We start from the raw sequence: 17,585 nt of genomic DNA, 5'->3' as shown, positions 1-17,585 counted from the left end.
CGACACCATCCTGAGCTGCTGGATGCTCCCAAGTGTCCAAAACTGGGCCCTGAACCACAGATTGGAAGCCCTGCAGCGTGTGGCTGGGCTCAATATTTTGATGTGAAGCATAAAAAGAAAAAAAAAAGGACCCCTGTGAATTTATTTCTAAATTGATTTGCAATGAAATCAATGGATTTCTTGATGAAGAGATTAAAAAAACCCAGGCACCTCCTTGTAGGAGAGGGAAAAATCCAGGGGTGGGGGGTGCAGTTCTTTAACGTTATTCCACATTTTTGGCTGCAGAAATGAAGAATCTGGATTGACCTCGTTTAATTTCACCTAGAAGGATGTGTTGAATCTCACAGGGGTTGGAAGGGACCTCTGGAGATCATCACGTCCAACCCCCCTGCTGCAGAAGAATCACCCAGAGCACATCACACAGGATCCAGGTGGGTTTGAATGTCTCCAGAGAAGGAGACTCCACAGCCTCTCTGGGCAGCCTGTCCCAGGGCTCTGTCACCCTCACAGGAAAGAAGTTCTTCCTGATATTCACATGGAACCTCCTGTGCTCCAGTTTGCACCCACTGCCCCTTGTCCTGTCACTGGACATCACTGAACAAAGCCTGGCTCTGTCCTCCTGACACTGCCCTGAACATATCTGTGAACACTGATGAGGTCACCCCTCAGCCTCCTCTTCTCCAAGCTCAAGAGACCCAGCTCCCTCAGCCTTTCCTCATCAGGGAGATGTTCCCCTCCCTCCATCATCTCTGTGGCTCTGCCCTGGGCTCTCTCCAGCAGTTCCCTGTCCTTCTGGAGCTGAGGGGCCCAGAACTGGACACAACACTCCAGATGTGGCCTCACCAAGGCAGAACAGAGGGGGAGGAGAACCTCCCCTGACCTACCAACCACCCCCTTTCTAACCCAGCCCAGGATCCATTGGCCTTCTTGGCCACAAGGGCACACTGCTGGTCATGGTCATCCTCCTGCCCACCAGGACCCCCAGGTCCCTTTCTCCTGCCCTGCTCTCCAGCAGCTCAGCCCCCAACCTGTCCTGGCTCCTGGGGTTGTTCTTCCCCAGCTGCCAGACTCTGCCCTTGCCCTTGTTGAACTTCATCAAGTTCCTCCCCACCCAACTCTCCAGCCTGTCCAGGTCTCCCTGAATGGCAGCACAGCCTCCTGGTGGGTCAGCCACTCCTCCCAGTCTGGTGTCAGCAGCAAACTTGCTGAGGGCACACTCTGCTCCCTCCTCCAGGCCCTTGATGAAAATACTGAAGAGTCCTGGTCCCAGTACCCACCCCTGAGGGGCTCCACTCGTCACAGACCTTTCCTCAGGTGCTCCAGCCCCTTCACCATCCTCGTAGCCTCCCTTGGACCCTCCCCAGTAGATCCCTGTCCCTCTGGAACTGGGGAGCCCAGAGCTGGACACAAAACTCCCAGTGAGGTCTCACCAGGGCTGAGGAGAAGGGGAGGAGAACCTCCCTCCATCTGCTGGACACCCTGTTCTTAATGCATCCCAATTGAGACTCCTAGATGGTTAAAGCTAAGGGAAAGTAATTCCTAAATGAAGGACTTCCAAGAAATGCTGGTCAGTCCAGCCTTGTATGATTTGCAGGGATAATAACCCTGTTTTGCTGGATTTTAACTAGACAGATGATCATTTCAGCCCGTGGCTCAGGAACCCAGGAAGTTTCTGACTCACCCAAAGACGCCAGAGGAAAAAAAAATAAAGGGAAATAATGTTGATTCAAGGCAAACTGAAATTCTTCTGCTGGAAGATGGTGAGGATGCCAGAAGGAGGAAGGAAAGAAGCTGCTCGGGGCGGGGGGTGCCCACTTGGGTGCTTTTTGTGGGACAAGGTAGAGAAACATCTCCCAGGCTTACGTAGAGGTGACCATAGAATCATTGATGGTTTGGGTTGGAGGGGACCTTAAAGATCAGCCAGTTCCTTTGCCTTCTGACTTTTCACATGTCTCAGAACAGTCCCCAGAGCCTCAGGTTTCCCTGCACAGTCTTTTAGACCCTGGTGTGCATCCTAAAAGATGTGTGCGCTCCCTAAAAGAGAAGGATTTTGGGGTGTGAGATGGAATTCCATAGAATCACAGGCTGGTTTGGGTTGGAAGGGGCTTTAAAAATCATTGTCCTGCCATGGAGCAAGTCCAGAGGAGCCACGGAGATGCTGGGAGGGCTGGAGCAGCTCTGCTCTGGAGACAGGCTGGGAGAGTTGGGGTGTTGAGCCTGGAGAAGAGAAGGCTCCAGGGAGACCTGAGAGCACCTTCCAGGGCCTGAAGGGGCTCCAGGAAAGCTGGGGAGGGGCTTGGGACAAGGGCAGGGAGGGATGGAATGAGGGGAATGGATTAAAACTGGGAGAGAGAGATGAGATATTAGGAAGAAATTCTTCACTATGAGGTGACCAGGTTGCTCCAAGCCACATCCAACGTTGGCCTTGGACAGAATCCCAGAACCATTCAGGTTGGAAAAGAACTCCAAGATCATTGAGTCCAACCATATCCTAACTCTGCCAACCACTAACCTAACATTACAATTCCAGTGCTTAAATCAGGCTCCCAAGACACCTACATCTCTCTTAAACACTTCCAGAGATGGAAACTCCACCACCTCCCTGGGCAAAGACCTCCAGGGATGGAGCAGCCACAGCCTCTCTGGGCAACCTGGGCCAGGGTCTCCCTACCCTCACAGCCCAGAATTTCCTTCTCCCATCTCATCTAAATCTCTCCTTTCCCAGTTTCCTACCTAATCTAACCCTCCCCTCATCAGTGAGCTGGGTGGGTTAGATGGCACCATTAGAGGAGACCAACGTGGACCTTCCCAGCTCGGGTCACAGCTCATCTAGGTGCAACCCAGCTGTGAAAACCCTGCTGCTCTTCAGGATGGGTCCACACTCAAGCCCCCAGTGTGCCAAGAAGGTCACCAAGCAGTGGCCAAGCAAAGCCCAGGGGTTGCCAAGACCTCGCTGAGGTTTGGAAGGCCACCCCCATCATCTCAGAAAGCTGCCATTTGCTGGGGTGGTGGGAAATTGCAGGGGGTTAATGACTCCCCTTCATTCTGCAATTCCTCTGCAATTTCAGCAGCTTCCTGCTCAGAGCTGCCAGCAATAAAAAGCACCTCAGAGAAAGGCAGAGAGGCTGCTGCTTTGGAAAGGGGTGGTTTTGCAGGTGGCAGCGTGAGGGAGGAAGGGAAAGAGAGGAAGGAGAAGAGGAGGAAAGGGGGAGAGAAAATTAGGGCAGGAAAGAGAAAAATTGAAATAAAAGGGAGGGTAAAAAAAAAACAAAAAACAACAACCCACACCAAAAAAAACAGCCATAAATATATAAATCTTCCAGTAAAAAAAATGAGGCACAGGGAGAGGAGAAAGAAGGAAAAGCCAAGATACCAGGTGGAGAAATGAGGTGACTGTGGGTGGATCCACGTGGAGACAATGAAGGGCATTTGTTTGAATTAACCCTGAGAAAGAGGCAGCTGGACTGCAGGGGTCTGGGGAGCTGGGGGAGGCAGGAACTGTCTGTGACAGCTCCAGTCATGCCCCAAAAGTGCCTCATCCAGAGTAACCGGCCACCTTGCACGTGGGGCTGGGCTCATCCTGATACCACTTAATTTGCTTCCCCCATTAACTCCTGCCAGCCAGAAATGGCACCTCTGAGATGACACTCTCGGGCTATTAGAGGCTTTTTTTTTTCCCTTTCTCTCTCCGGGGCCCCGTGAACCTTTTTAACAGGTAAAAACGCGTTGATGGCAGCGGCTGCTGCTGCCTGGAAAACAAGAGGCTTCTTGCTTCCTGCCCTGAGCTCCTCCTGCAGGAGCTGCTGGGGGAGAAGGGGCAGCTCCTGGTTCCAAAGCTCCTGCTTTTCCCTCCTGGGGATGAAGGGGATTTTACACCAAACACAACTGAAGGGAAATGCCCCCGGGGTGTAGATCCACTCGTGCTCCGGGGTTGGTTGGAGGGCCCTAAAAATATTGGGGCAACTGTTTGGCTTTGGCAAACCATAAATTCATCCCGTTCCAACCCCCCTGCCATGGGCAGGGACACCTCCCACCAGCCCAGGTTGCTCCAAGCCCCATCCAACCTGCCCTTCAACACTGCCAGGGATGGGGCAGCCACAGCTTCCCTGGGCAACCTGGGCCAGGCTCTCCCCACCCTCACACCACAGAATTTCTCCCTCACATCTCAGCTCCAGCTCCCTCTGCCAGCTGGAAACCCTTCCCCCTGCTCCCATCCCTCCCTGCCCTTGTCCCAAGCCCCTCCCCAGCTTTCCTGGAGCCCCTTCAGGCACTGGAAGGTGCTCTCAGGTCTCCCTGGAGCCTTCTCTTCTCCAGGCTGAACACCCCAACTCTCCCAGCCTGTCTCCAGAGCAGAGCTGCTCCAGCCCTCCCATCATCTCTGGGGCCTCCTCTGACCTCTCTCCAACAGCTCCGTGTCCTTCTGGTGTTGGGGACCCCAGAGGTGGCCCCAGCCCTGCAGGGGGGTCTCAGCAGAGCAGAGGGGACAATCCCCTCCCTGGCCCTGCTGGTCACCCTGCTGGTGCCAGCCCAGGACACACAGGGTGGTTTCTGGGCTCCAGCACACGGTGCTGGCTCCTGTTGAGCTTCTCCTCACCCAACACCCCCAAGTCCTTCTCCTCAGGGCTGCTCTCCATCCATCCTGTGCCTGGGGTTGCCCCAACCCAGGTGCAGGACCCTGCACTTGGCCTTGCTGAACTTCGTGTGGTTTGCACGAGCCCACCTCTCAAGGTCCCTTCTGGGAGAAGTCTCCTCCCTCCAGGGTGCTGCCCACACCACACAGCTTGGTGTCACCAGTCAACGTGCTTAGGGGGCTCTACATCCCACCATCCACCTCTCCAACAAAGATGCTTCCTCCCTCCAGCTCTCCTGCCTTTCACTGCAGGATTGAAGAGCCCTTTAACAGTTGGTCTCTCCTCCCCCTGCAAGCTCTTCAACGCAGAAATCAAATCACCTCAGGCATCCTGAGCTTGGTTAACAAGTGTCCAGCCTCAAGTCCCTTGTGATAAACGAGCCTACAAGACACTAACAACTCAGTTCTGTGGCTCTGCACTCCTCATGGGACTTTAAAAACAAGGAGGACATCCCAAACGGGACACAGAAGTCTGGCTTTGGTCCTGGGGATGCAGGATTAAATGACTTCTTCACTACCCTGAGGACACTGCTCTTTTCTGCCCAAGCATCACACTTGGCATGGCCAGATCACCCCTTCTCCTTCCTGGTGCCGTGGCCACAGTGTCTGGGGACATGGGATGCATGGAGCTCCCAGACCCTGAGCACACAGGGCTCACCCCTGTCTCACAGAGGAAGAAGATGCTGGTGTCTGTGGTTGGGTCTGATTTCTTGAGTTACCCCTTGCGGGAGCTTGTGTGAAGCCTTGAGGACTCTGCTGACAAAGAGCACCCACCACAGCTAAAATCCACAGCTCCAAATGGCCCCACAGATCTGGGACCCCCTCCATTTCATGGTCTTTGGGTGCAGGTCCTCAGGGACAGAGCTCTGCCTGCTTTCAAGAGCAGCCCACCCAAAAGCTCCCACCTCAGCCAAGGTCCTGCAGCCCAATCCCACAAGACATGAGGGGGGTTTGGGCTCCATCCTCTCTGTGCTCCCAGGTCTCTCTCCAGTTTAACCATGGCCAGCCAAGGGAAATGGTGCATCCAGGAGGAGAAACAAAGCTGAGGGATGCTCATGCCACATCATCATCTCCAGAGCTGCAGCTCACACACACACAGACAGGCATCTGGTGGGTGTGTGTGAGCATGAGTTTGTGCCAGGAGCCCTCTCGTGGCTGCTGCAAACACCGTTTGCTCCAGCTTCATGATTCAGGGTGGTGGCCAACGTGCCAAGCCAGCCAGAAGACATCTGAAGTGATGGGAGCAGCAGCAAGTGCTCAGCAGGCTGCCTGAATCACTGCAGGGTCTCCTCCCACAGCCTCTCCCCACTGGGAACTCTTTCCTGCTCCTAGAAATCTCCTTGCTAAGGCTGTTCCCAGCAGTAACCCTGCCTGGAGCTGCCAGCAAACGTCCAAGGGAATTTTTGGTCACTTTGAAAGGCCTCTGAGGATTTTCAAGCAGACCATTCACTCCATCACACAGGAGGACAGGGTAGAAACACTGACTCACCGGATGGTTTGGGATGGAAGGGCCCTTCATTCATCCAGTGCTGGTTTAACACCTTCAGATGCTGAGGGGCTTTTTTTTTGGCATTGAGATGGAGGGGATGTGGGGCTGAAAGAGCTACACGTGGCAGCAAGCAGAGGTTCACATCCAGGGAGACCTGAGAGCACCTTCCAGGGCCTGAAGGGGCTCCAGGAAAGCTGGGGAGGGGCTTGGGACAAGGGCAGGCAGGGATGGGAGCAGGGGGAAGGGTTTCCAGCTGGCAGAGGGAGCTGGAGCTGAGATGTGAGGGAGAAATTCTGGGCTGTGAGGGTGGGGAGAGCCTGGCCCAGGTTGCCCAGGGAAGCTGTGGCTGCCCCATCCCTGGCAGTGTTGAAGGGCAGGTTGGATGGGGCTTGGAGCAGCCTGGAATGGTGGGAGGTGTCCCTGCCCATGGCAGGAGGGCTGGAACTAGATGATCTTTAAGGTCCTTTCCAACCCAAACCATTCTGTGACTCTATGAAATTCCTGCTCATGCCCCCAAATCCTCCAGTTTTAGGGAGTCCCTCTGCACTCCAGAGCTGGGCTCAGGAGGATGCTCACCAGGGTCTAAAAGACTGTGCAGGGAAACCTGAGGTTCTCTGGACTGTTCTGAGACTTCTGTGAAAATCAAGAAGAAAAAGGAAAGATTTTGTTTGGGGCACAGCTTGAATCCCCTGTCTGGGCTCTAAAATCTTCCTGGAGTCTGAATAAAAAACATATTAAGAATCATCATCATCTTCATCAACCAAGCCCCAGAGAACTGGATGGTGAGGCCAGATGGACTCAGATTAGAAAGAGATTGTCCTTTTTCTTCTTTTTTCCCCCCAGCCAAGCGGGTAATTAACCAACAGATCATTATCCAGGAGCTCTGGGGGTTCCCACTTCCCTGTCTGCATGCAGAGGACAAGGTTGGCCATCAGCCTCCCACCCAGATCCCATGTCCAAGCAGTGGTCTCCTCTGAGGATGTGGGGGGACCTGTCCTAAGACTCAGAGCACTGGGTGAGAGATGCATCCCAGTCCCTTCCAGTCTATCACTTATCTCCACACTGCTCTACTGCCCAGAATGGCAGGAGAAGACATACATGGTTGGTGTCCTGCTGTGGTTGTCCTTCCACCCTGTCTTCCAAGGACTCAAGAAGCTCCATGGACTGGTTTCCTTGCAGATCATCTTCTGGGTGTAGAGGGGGCACAGCCAAGGCCTGCAGAGGGTGGGAGAGATGAGGGACAACACAGCCTCACTAATGACCAGAGTGGCAGATGGAAAGTAAGACCCTTTTCTGGGTCCTGCAGACACCCTCACCCTTTCTCCAGCTTAGCTTTTCACTTCAGCAAAATGGGGGCAAAACTCAGAGAGCTTTGCAAGGATTTGCCCAGTCATGTTTTTGGGAAATGCAACCACTTTGCATCTCTGAAACCAGCACAGATGGAGCAGAATCCACAAGCCAGGGAACAGGCATTTACATACACTGAGAGAAGTGTTTGTCTCTCTTGAGTCTGTCTCCTTCTTTCCTTCCTCAGATGTTTCCTCCAGGGGCTCAGGAGGGTTTCCTAGGGGCTCGTACTCAGGTTCAGAACCACTGGCAGATGCACCCTGTGGAGACCAAAGGAAGTTGCTGCTTTTTAAAGTCAAGACATCACCCACAACACATTTACTCAACACCAAGCTCAGAGACAGCAGGAGAAGGCTGGAAAGCAAAGGTGCCAAGTCCTCTCTTGCACCTTACTTGGGAAATGCCAACAAGGATGGGCTGGGGAAGACTGCAAGGATCCCTGGTGGGGCAGAGGCTGCTTTGATCCCTTCACGCCCAACGTTCTCATAGAATCAGAGAATCATGAAGGTTGGAAGGGACCTTAAAGATCAGCAAGCTCCAAACCCCCTGCCATGAGAAGGGAACCACCAGACCAGGTTGCACAAAACCTCCTCCAACCTGGCCTTAAAAACCTCCAGGGCTGGGGCATCAACAACCTCCCTGGGCAACCCATCCCAGTTCCTCACCACCCTTAGAGAGAAGAATTTCTTCCTAATCTCTCACCTCAATCTCCCCTCTCTCAGTTTAAAACCATCACCCCTTGTCCTATCACTGTCTTCTCTGATGAGAAGCCCCTCCCCAGCTTTCCTGGAGCCCCTTCAGGCACTGGAAGGTGCTCTCAGGTCTCCCTGGAGCCTTCTCTTCTCCAGGCTGAACAGCCCCTTCTCATTGAAGTCCAGCCTGGACAGACTGGCCCAGATGAGCAGAGAGGTCCACAATGCTTTCTACCAGATTGTGTTGGGCTCCCAAAGCCCAGCAGAGACAGTTTTGGTGTCTCTGTACCCCAAATCCCAGCACTGGTGGCTCCAGAGTTGCTGGCACATATCCATTTTTGTGTCTCCTAGGGCAACTATAACTACTGGTGAGGACTTCATTCCCTCTCAAGCCTCTGAAATACTATCATCCAGGCTGCAATGATCCAGAAAAGCAACATGTCCCACCTGAGGTGACATCAAGAGCTTAGAGCTAAGAGGGGATGAACCTGTCTCAGCCTTTCTAAGTGCCCGAGCAACTGGGTCATCACTGAACTAACCACAGAAGATTAAATCATCAGGGTTTGGCTCCAAACCCCTCCACAGCTCTTGTGTTCCAGTTAGAGGCAACATTTCCTACCAGTAACCAACAAGGCTTTATGGTCAGTGAGCCACAGAATCATAGAATCACAGAATGGTTTGGGTTGGAAAGAACCTCAACGATCATCCAAGTTCCACCTGGGACACCTCCCACCATTCCAGGCTGCTCCAAGCCCCATCCAACCTGCCCTTCAACACTGCCAGGGATGGGGCAGCCACAGCTTCCCTGGGCAACCTGGGCCAGGCTCTCCCCACCCTCACAGGGAAGAATTTCCTCCTGATGTCCCACCTAAACCTCTCCATTTCCAGTTTGGAACCACGTCCCTCCCCCTGACCACCTCCCCCCTTCCCCCATCCTATCACTTTATGGCCTTGTCAAAAGTCCCTCTCCAGCTTCCCTGTAGCCCCTTCATGTACTGGAAGGCTTGGACTGGACACCAAGAGACTCCAGTCCAGTTCAAGCCTTCCAATGACTCCAGGTTCCTGGAGTCACTTCTCGGGTGTCACCAGAGGAGGATGAGAAAAGCCCCACCCCAGCTGCAGGCACAGGTTCCTGGGGTGTCCCTCATCACAACTGTCTAGTTTGGGCACATTAAGATCCATGACTCCTCCAGCAGCTGGGAGAGATGGCCCAGGCAAAGCCCTCTGATGTTATTCCTGGAACTTGGGTCCAACGTGGAGATGAAGCCTTAACACAGCAAATCAACTCCTAACTCCCAGAACTCAATCTGGCTGCTACTTGCAATTGCAGAGGAAGCAGGTGACCAGCTCAGCTCTAGCAATTAACCTGGTCAATCAAGCAAGCAAGGGCTGTGGAGTCAGGGCAGGAGCTCCTCTCTTGGGCAATCTCAACCCAATGTGACAGCAGGACTGGATCCATCTCTGTTGGGACAGGAGAGGTGCACCTTGATCACAGCCTCTAAGAAGTTGCAGGGCGAGTTCAAGAGCACAGGGTTGACTGGAAACCCACCCAACTGGTGGTGGGTTTTGCTCAGAAGACCAAAACGATGGATAGGAAGGGAGGAGAACGTGAGATCTCTTCATGTTTTTGCTGCAGGAGACCAGGTGGACGGGAGCACAGATCTACACAGCTACACTCCACCTGCTCTGCTGTTTATTTTCACCTTAGGGAGTTCTCCAGACATGGGGGCACCAAACTGATCCTCTATCTCCAGGCTTTGTGCTTCTTCTGTCACCTCAGGGCTGGCCAGGGCATCATGAGAAGTATCAAACACCAGTGAATCCTGCAACAACAAAGAGAAGTGAGTTGATGTGGCCTGAGCTCCCAGGAGCCTGATGGGTTCTTCCTGTGCCTCTTTCCAGCATGTTCTGTCCCACCTGGTGGCTTTCCTGGAATGAGTCTGCAATTCCTTGCTGGCCACCTGAAAACCTTCCTTCCAAGCTAGTCCTGCTCCCCTGGGACCCCTCCTGCTTTGGAGGCTTCTTGTGCTTTCAAGCTGCTTTGCTCCCCTGGCTCACCCACCACTCCAGGGGCACAAGGAGGCTGGTGGCTTTGGAGAACACCTTCCAGATGCCTCCATCAACAACAAGGGCTGACTGACTACTTTATGTCCACTGAAAAAACCCACAAAAAACCACAAAAAGAGTGCTTTGCAATCCCATCAGTTTAACCTGAAGCTCCATTAGCTTCCTCCACCTTAACTGTTCCTTACAGTGGCTGCAAGTCACCACAACCTGCTTGATGAGAGAGGTGACCCTGAAGCCTTCAATGATTCATTTCTGTCTCTCTTTCATTTCCTTCCAGGTCTCCCTGCCCCCCCCGAGGATGACAGATGACAACACTCATGCTGTGCTTGGTGGCAAAGCAGAGGTACCTGCTTTCTCCTGGAGGTCTTGCTTGTCCTGGAGCCACCCAGCTGCTGCACCAGCCCGTCCAGCTGCAGGAGCACGTTGGAGAGGTCCTTCAGCAGGGCCAGCTGCAAGTGGTGGAAACCATTAAGGCAGCAGTCCAGTGTCACCCTCCTGTTCCTGACACAGGGCACTGCACCTGCAGCCACCCCAAGGCCCAGCTTCCAGGGGAGCTCACAGGGCACATGGGGAAGAGGTGGGTCCCACCAGCCAACACCTGATTTAAAACCAGGTTTGGGCATCTAGAAGCTGATCAGTGGTGTTTACACGGTGGCTCTCCCCATCCTAAGCAGAACCCCTACATTTGACCAGATCATAGAAACAGAAAATAGTTTTGGTTGGAAAAGACCTTTAAGATCATCAAGCCCAACTGGGAGGTCAGTCAGTCCCTCCCCTCCCTTGGTCACATCTCCAGAGCTTGCAGAAAGGAGCTCAAGACAATGATCACGAGGACTGCAAGTATCTGCCTGGGACACACAGAGAGCTGGGGCTCATCACACGTCCTGAGCTTGCTGGCCACTTTGAAGGTGGGGAGGGAGGCCCCCAGCCTCACACTGCTGTATGGCACAGTGATGGGTCACTGCTCCTTTCTTTTATGAGCTGAGGAACAACCCAAAGTGGACTTTGCTCGAAGCAGGACACACAAGGTGCCCAGAGCACCCAGAAGCCTCTTCCTGCTGGCTGTGTAGACCAGCACAAGCCCACCCAGGTGGCAGCACCAAACTCTGAATGGGTATTTGCCAAGTTTCACGTGGGTGTCAAAGCCACCATCCACCCCACAACCTAGAAAAGCTGTCCAAGAAGCATTGAAATACACCTGGTAAGCTGCAAAAGACAGAGAACAACCCTGTCTTCTGGTGCCTCTGCTGGACCTGGGGCAGCACCCCTAGTATCCAGAAGGAAGAGATGAAAAGGCTTCATTACAACCACCTTGTCAGGAGGAAGGTCAAAGTGTTACCTGCCTTGATTCCATTTTCTTCAAAGAGCCTCTCCAGATCCTGCAAGAGGAAAGAAGGGTCAGAACTTCTTCCCTCTCCTCCAGCCCAGGAAGGGGGTCCTGCAGGTGGTGGCTCAGCCTGGGGGCACACCCTGGGTCCCCTCTGCCACCCAAACCCCAGACAGAGAGAAACGTCTTATTTTTTCTTGTATTTACCTTCATTTCCACTCCTCTGCCTGGTGGACCAGGTTCTCCCTTCAAACAAACAAGAGCAACCCATTAATCAAGTCATTACCTTGATGAGCAGCAAGAAGAGGAGTTCTGAGGAGGGGCAAGAGTCACATACTCTGCTTCCAGCTCTTCCAGTGACCCCACTGGGTCAGTGAGGTCCAGTGAGGGGGGGTGGATCCCACCCTGCTCAACAGGACCAGAGCTTTGCACCATCCCCTCCTCCATTCCTTGGCAATGCAACAGTGGGTAAAGAACCAAAGGTTCTGAGGCCCCCTCAACGTCCCTCCGTGCAGAGGAAACAGCAAAGAGGAGGGTGGCCAAGGTGTCCCCCACGGTTGGTGGTCCCTTCTGGAAGTGGCTGTGGTCCTGGTGACCCTCTAATACCACCACACTCAGCCCAGATCAAATATCTCCAAGGGGCTGGATGCCCAAGAGCAAGCCCCATGGATGGGCTTGTCCATCCCTTCTTGTCCAGCGTGGTGTGGGCTCTCCAGGTGAGTGATTCCAGGCCACCCTTGTGGATGAAAGGATGGATGAGCTGCAACAGCTTGGGAAGTCCAGTGTTGGGGGTGGGGTGAGGAAGGGCTGCTGAAGGTGGGGGGGCTGACCTGCCTCTCTGAGGGGCTTCATTTCACTGAAATCTGGTTTCTGCAGTGACGGATTCCGGTGGAATGAAGGGCATCAGGAAGGCCCTGGTGCTGCTGGATCTCCATGCCAAGGTGTTCCAAGGGGAAGGAGCCAGGCTGTGGGGGGACACTAGCTGAACTGGGAACACCTGAGGCACAGCCCGTGCATCTCACCTGGATCTTGTGCCAACCAGAAGATCTACCTGAGCCTGCTGATGCTGCCTCCCACAGCCTTTCCCTCTTCACTCAGCTGTTGGACCTACCTCTGGAAGTCTCTAGATGTGTGTGGCATCAGAAACCTTTTCTCCTTCCAGCACTTTCTAAAGTCTCTTCAACTTGCAGGGGGAAAAGTAAGGGAGGAGACATCCCTGGACATTTTAGAAATGTATCCCATCTGGCTCCTGAACCTCTTCCTGCCTGAATGTCATGCACCTGCTTCATCAACTTGTAGAACATCCCTGAGACCACAAGTTTACAAGCCCAGCTTAGAAGCTGGTTTTGAAGATTGGGTTTGAAAACCCAATCTTTTGGGGGGTCAGAAGAGATCTGAGATGGGTGCTCTTCCTCTCTGGCCAGCCCAACACAGTGGCACCAACACAAAGATGTCTCCATGTACTTGGGACATACCTTTGGGCCTGGAGGACCTCTTTCTCCTTTCAAGCCATCCTTTCCACAGTCCCCCTGTAAGCCAGAAGGCACATGTTAGGTTCTTCAACTCCTCTACAATTCCATGCTGGTTTCATCCTGGCTTTGTGGTACTTCTCACAAATTGGATCCAGACTAACAACATCTTTTCCACGTGGACCAACCAACGTCTTCATGTAACTATCTCATGGATTCATGGAATTAAGCTGAATTTGGAGCAGCTCTGCTCCTCACCTGAAACCTTAAATCATCACATATTCAGCTCCAACACACCCCTTCAGTGAGGAGGAGATCTTACCTTGTCACCTTTCAGGGTGATGGTGTTCTCCAGAGAAGGCATCTGCCAAAAACAATGGAGGAAACCTTGTTCACAAAGTGAATGAGGACATCTTTGAAGCAAACTGTCACCTCCAGAGGAGGCCCCGGAGATGATGGGAGGGCTGGAGCAGCTCTGCTCTGGAGACAGGCTGGGAGAGTTGGGGTGTTCAGCCTGGAGAAGAGAAGGCTCCAGGGAGACCTGAGAGCACCTTCCAGTGCCTGGAGGGGCTCCAGGAAAGCTGGGGAGGGGCTTGGGACAAGGGCAGGGAGTGATAGAACAAGGGGGATGGATTAAAACTGGAAGAGGGGAGATTGAGGTGAGACATTAGGAGGAAATTCTGGGCTGTGAGGGTGGGGAGAGCCTGGCCCAGGTTGCCCAGGGAAGCTGTGGCTGCCCCATCCCTGGCAGTGTTGAAGGGCAGGTTGGATGGGGCTTGGAGCAGCCTGGAATGGTGGGAGGTGTCCCTGCCCATGCAGGGGGTGGAACTAGATGATCTTCAAGGTCCCTTCCAACCCAAACCATTCTGAGATTCCAAGATACAATTCTCTGATGAAGGTACCAGGTGGGTTCACAGCCTTTAGCCTCTTCTGTGTCACAACCCTTCTTGCACCACTGATAACAAGCCATTTGGGGTGGGATTCATGGATGTACCTATGGAGGAGCTACCTGCACCTTTGGTGAGGCTAGGAGGGAAAATCCACTCTCCAGCACCCACTGTGGCAAGCAGTAGTTTCTGGCAACGTGTCCTCCCTGGCACCCAGGGCTCCTCATAAACCCTCAGCGTGTCCCTTCCTTGAAAACATGTGTGAGGTGCCAGAATCAGGCATTACTTACGAAGCTTCCAGGAGTCCCAGGCAGCCCAGGCTCACCCTGTGAAGATAAAACACCACCATAGCCCCCCCCCCAAATAACAGTGAGTGGTGCAATTCAGCTTGTTACTTCCCAAACAGAGTCTGTCATGCAGGGTTATAAACAGGAACGTGCAAACCTACAGATTCTCCCTTGTGTCCCTTCTCTCCAGGGATTCCCTAGGAAGGGGAGAGAGAGGCAGGATGAGAACCAGCCATGGTAGGTTCTCTGCTAGGTCTTAGCAGTCTCCCTTCTTCTTGCCAGCTCAGCATCTGATGGACTAACAAGCCCACCTTCCAGCAGCTGAGCTAGTGGAACCTGGATTTCAACATCTCTCCGTGGAGGAGTCCCCTGGTATTTCATGAGGGAGGAGTTTATCAGCCCCTTCCTCAGTGGGCAGGTTCATGAGGGACCTTCCCCACCTCACCTGCTCGGTTTCATGAAGCTGGTGGCAACACCCTGTCTTTGAGACCTCTGAGAAGGTGGCTGAGCTTAGCCAAGTGCTCCCCAAAGCTGGGAGAGGGAGATCAGAGATCTGAGATGGTGTTCAACACTTTGGACCCACCAGCTTGGGGTTGGAGGAGTTTTTGCACCCACAGAACCCCAACCAGTGCACAGTTCTGCAGCCATAATTGTCCCTTTGAAGAGGAGACCTCCTCCCAGGAAAGGAGGGAGCTCTCCATGCCTATTTGATGGGCACTGCACTATCCCAAGCCCTCCCTCTCTCAACTGCTCCTTCAGGCATTGCCTCACATCCTTTCCAGGTTGTCCTTTATCTCCTTTCATCCCCTGCTTTCCAGGCCGTCCTGGGAGACCAGGTGGACCCTGTAAGAAAGGATCCAGAGGAGCAATCAGAAATGATTTTTAAGCACATCCCAGCAGCTCAAAAACAAGTAAAACAAACAAGAAAAAAAAAAAAAAGAAGCTACCCCTCCACAATTTTTCACTCAGGAAAGAAAATAGTTGCACGTGGATGGGTCGGAGTGGGGACCCACGTTGGGCTGGAGAAGAAAGTCCAAGCCTCCTGCACAGACCAGGGGTGTCTGGGAAGCAGTGGAGCAACCTCCCCTTGGGCAGAAAATTGCAATAATAACGATGATTACCCTGATTCCTCTCTCTCCTGCTTCTCCAGGGACACCAGCTTCTCCCTAAAAGAGAGCAGGAGCTTCAAAAAGCTGTTCTTGGCCTTTCTTTGTTTCAGCCGTTTGCTTTGAAAGGTGAAATCAAAGGTAAAATAAGAGAAAGGAAAGCCAAGGGCAAGATGAAGAGGGTTCTTAGTAGTCTCAGCTAAGCTAGGGACAAGTAAACAGGAAACAAAAAGAGCAGGGGTGGGTTTCAGAACGAATCCAAGGGGGTTGTTCTCCAGCTGCTGCTGAACTAACCTGTGCAAGGTCTGGCCTGGGGGTTGAGGGTGTTTTAAAGGTGGTTAAAGGTGGTTAAAGGTTTATGCGGGGTGACTAACCTTATGGAAGCAAGTTCTACCAAGAGTAATCAAACCCATAGAATCACAGACTGGTCTGGGTTGGAAGGGACCTTCAAGATCATCCAGTTCCAACCCCCCTGCCATGGGCAGGGACACCTCCCACCATTCCAGGCTGCTCCAAGCCCCATCCAACCTGCCCTTCAACACTGCCAGGGATGGGGCAGCCACAGCTTCCCTGGGCAACCTGGGCCAGGCTCTCCCCACCCTCACAGCCCAGAATTTCTTCCTAATGTCTCACCTCAATCTCCCCTCTTCCAGTTTTAATCCATCCCCCTTGTTCTATCCCTCCCTGCCCTTGTCCCAAGCCCCTCCCCAGCTTTCCTGCAGCCCCTTCAGGCACAGGAAAGCTGCTACAAATTCTCATCACTTCTCACAGTGGACATTCTGCTTTTGCATTGCTCCCAGCAGCTCCAGGGAAGCTGGTCAGTCTTGGAGGTGAGATGTTGGGATGGATAGACCTTCAACTCTGACTCAGTGCAGCCCTTCTCTCTGTACCCAGAGCTCCAGTGCTACGTGGCCCTGCTGTGTTGGGTAACTCTGGACCTTGTTGGTTCCCTGTTGGTTACCTTAGTCCCAGAGGTGCCTTTCTTCCCTGGTTCTCCCTACAAGACAAAGCAAAAGTTCTGGGTTACATTTCTACCCGTGACCCAAGCTTTTTACCCTCATTCCCTGCTCGGGTGAAGAGCCTGTGTTTTGACACCAGTGGTGGCTCTGAAGTCAGGGGAGCTGGGCAGCTGTGCCTCAGGATCAGCAACAAGGCTGCTGCTGCTTTGTTTTCCCCAAGCCTTCTCTTTGTGATCCTATCACCATCCCTGGAGGGGTTTCCAGGCAGTGCAGATGTGGTGCTGAGGGCCATGGTTTAGTGGTGGCCTTGGCAGGGCTGGGGGAACAGTTGGACTGGGTGATCTCAAAGGTCTTTTCCAACCAAAATGATCCTACCATTCTGTTCCACTTGATCTTCAGGGATCAATTCAGCCCTTTGAACTGAAGAAAGGTCTTCCCTGGCTGTGGGCAGGAGAGGCTTTCCTGAAGCCACTTATGTTCCTTTCCTGAGGGCCCACCTTGTTGGATTGGAAGAGGGAACTGGTATGCCCTAAACCCAAAAGCAAGCCCCTCAGGGCTGGTGTGGCTGCTCCCTGTGCCACTCCCTGCATGTCACACAGATGTGGTTCAGTGAGGAAAGAAAATGCTGTTGACTAAGAGGTAAGAAGTGTTGTGTCCAGGCCGTGGTGCCCAAACATCTTGGTGCCATGCACTTGTTCCACCTGGACCAGAGCACCTGTGGCTGCCCCATCCCTGGCAGTGTTGAAGGGCAGGTTGGATGGGGCTTGGAGCAGCCTGGGCACCCCAACTGTCCCAGCCTGTCTCCAGAGCAGAGCTGCTCCTCTTTGTTCAGACCTTTCAGCTTTTGACACCAGCCCCGTGGCAATGACAAAACCCCACTGGTGACACCAACAAGAGGTAGGAGATACTCCCCAGCCCCTGCAGAGACTCACCTTCTGTCCTGGTTTGCCAGACAAGCCTACGTTTCCCTGCAGAAACACAGACCATTAGTCACACAGCAGGAACGACCAGAGCAGAATCATTTCAAGTGAGGTTCCTTGGAGAACCTCTCAGGTGGGTTGTATCTACAGGGCATCAACCCCAGGCCCAGTGCTGCAGAGCTGACTGCAGGTATCAGCAGCTAACCCAGGGCTGTACAATGCAGAGAAGGAGACAACAGCCTGGTGTCCTGAAAGAAGAGGGGCTGGTATAAGGACACACTGTTTGTAGGTATGTCTTCCCCATTTTTTAAGTCATTTGGTGACAAGCTTTGGCCAAGGGGTGGGACCTCAGAGACATTAGGTTTTGGAAGGCTTTGCTGCTTTAAAATGAAAGGGACTGTGAAT

At 53.2% G+C, this 17,585-nt stretch overlaps 1 protein-coding gene across 1 annotated transcript in view; it reads right to left on the bottom strand.

Annotated features, from left to right (window-relative positions):
- LOC127386951 (collagen alpha-1(VII) chain-like) overlaps positions 1 to 17,585 on the bottom strand; it is a 93,671-nt gene that overhangs the window by 44,298 nt on the left and 31,788 nt on the right. The window contains exons 30-43 of the mRNA XM_051624760.1: positions 17,193 to 17,228; positions 16,263 to 16,298; positions 15,317 to 15,361; positions 14,967 to 15,038; positions 14,357 to 14,392; positions 14,199 to 14,234; positions 13,344 to 13,385; positions 13,028 to 13,081; positions 11,760 to 11,798; positions 11,569 to 11,604; positions 10,573 to 10,674; positions 9,862 to 9,981; positions 7,601 to 7,726; positions 7,218 to 7,334 (exon numbers count right to left, since the gene is read on the bottom strand). Of these exons, the coding sequence (XP_051480720.1) occupies positions 7,218 to 7,334; positions 7,601 to 7,726; positions 9,862 to 9,981; positions 10,573 to 10,674; positions 11,569 to 11,604; positions 11,760 to 11,798; positions 13,028 to 13,081; positions 13,344 to 13,385; positions 14,199 to 14,234; positions 14,357 to 14,392; positions 14,967 to 15,038; positions 15,317 to 15,361; positions 16,263 to 16,298; positions 17,193 to 17,228 (897 nt within the window). The remainder of the gene's footprint in view (positions 1 to 7,217; positions 7,335 to 7,600; positions 7,727 to 9,861; positions 9,982 to 10,572; positions 10,675 to 11,568; positions 11,605 to 11,759; positions 11,799 to 13,027; positions 13,082 to 13,343; positions 13,386 to 14,198; positions 14,235 to 14,356; positions 14,393 to 14,966; positions 15,039 to 15,316; positions 15,362 to 16,262; positions 16,299 to 17,192; positions 17,229 to 17,585) is intronic.

The sequence above is a fragment of the Apus apus genome, chromosome 1, assembly GCF_020740795.1.
Source record: "Apus apus isolate bApuApu2 chromosome 1, bApuApu2.pri.cur, whole genome shotgun sequence".
Classification (NCBI taxonomy): Eukaryota; Metazoa; Chordata; class Aves; order Apodiformes; family Apodidae; genus Apus; species Apus apus.
Note: the sequence above shows the minus strand (reverse complement) of the source record. Positions and strands in the feature narration are given on the sequence as shown.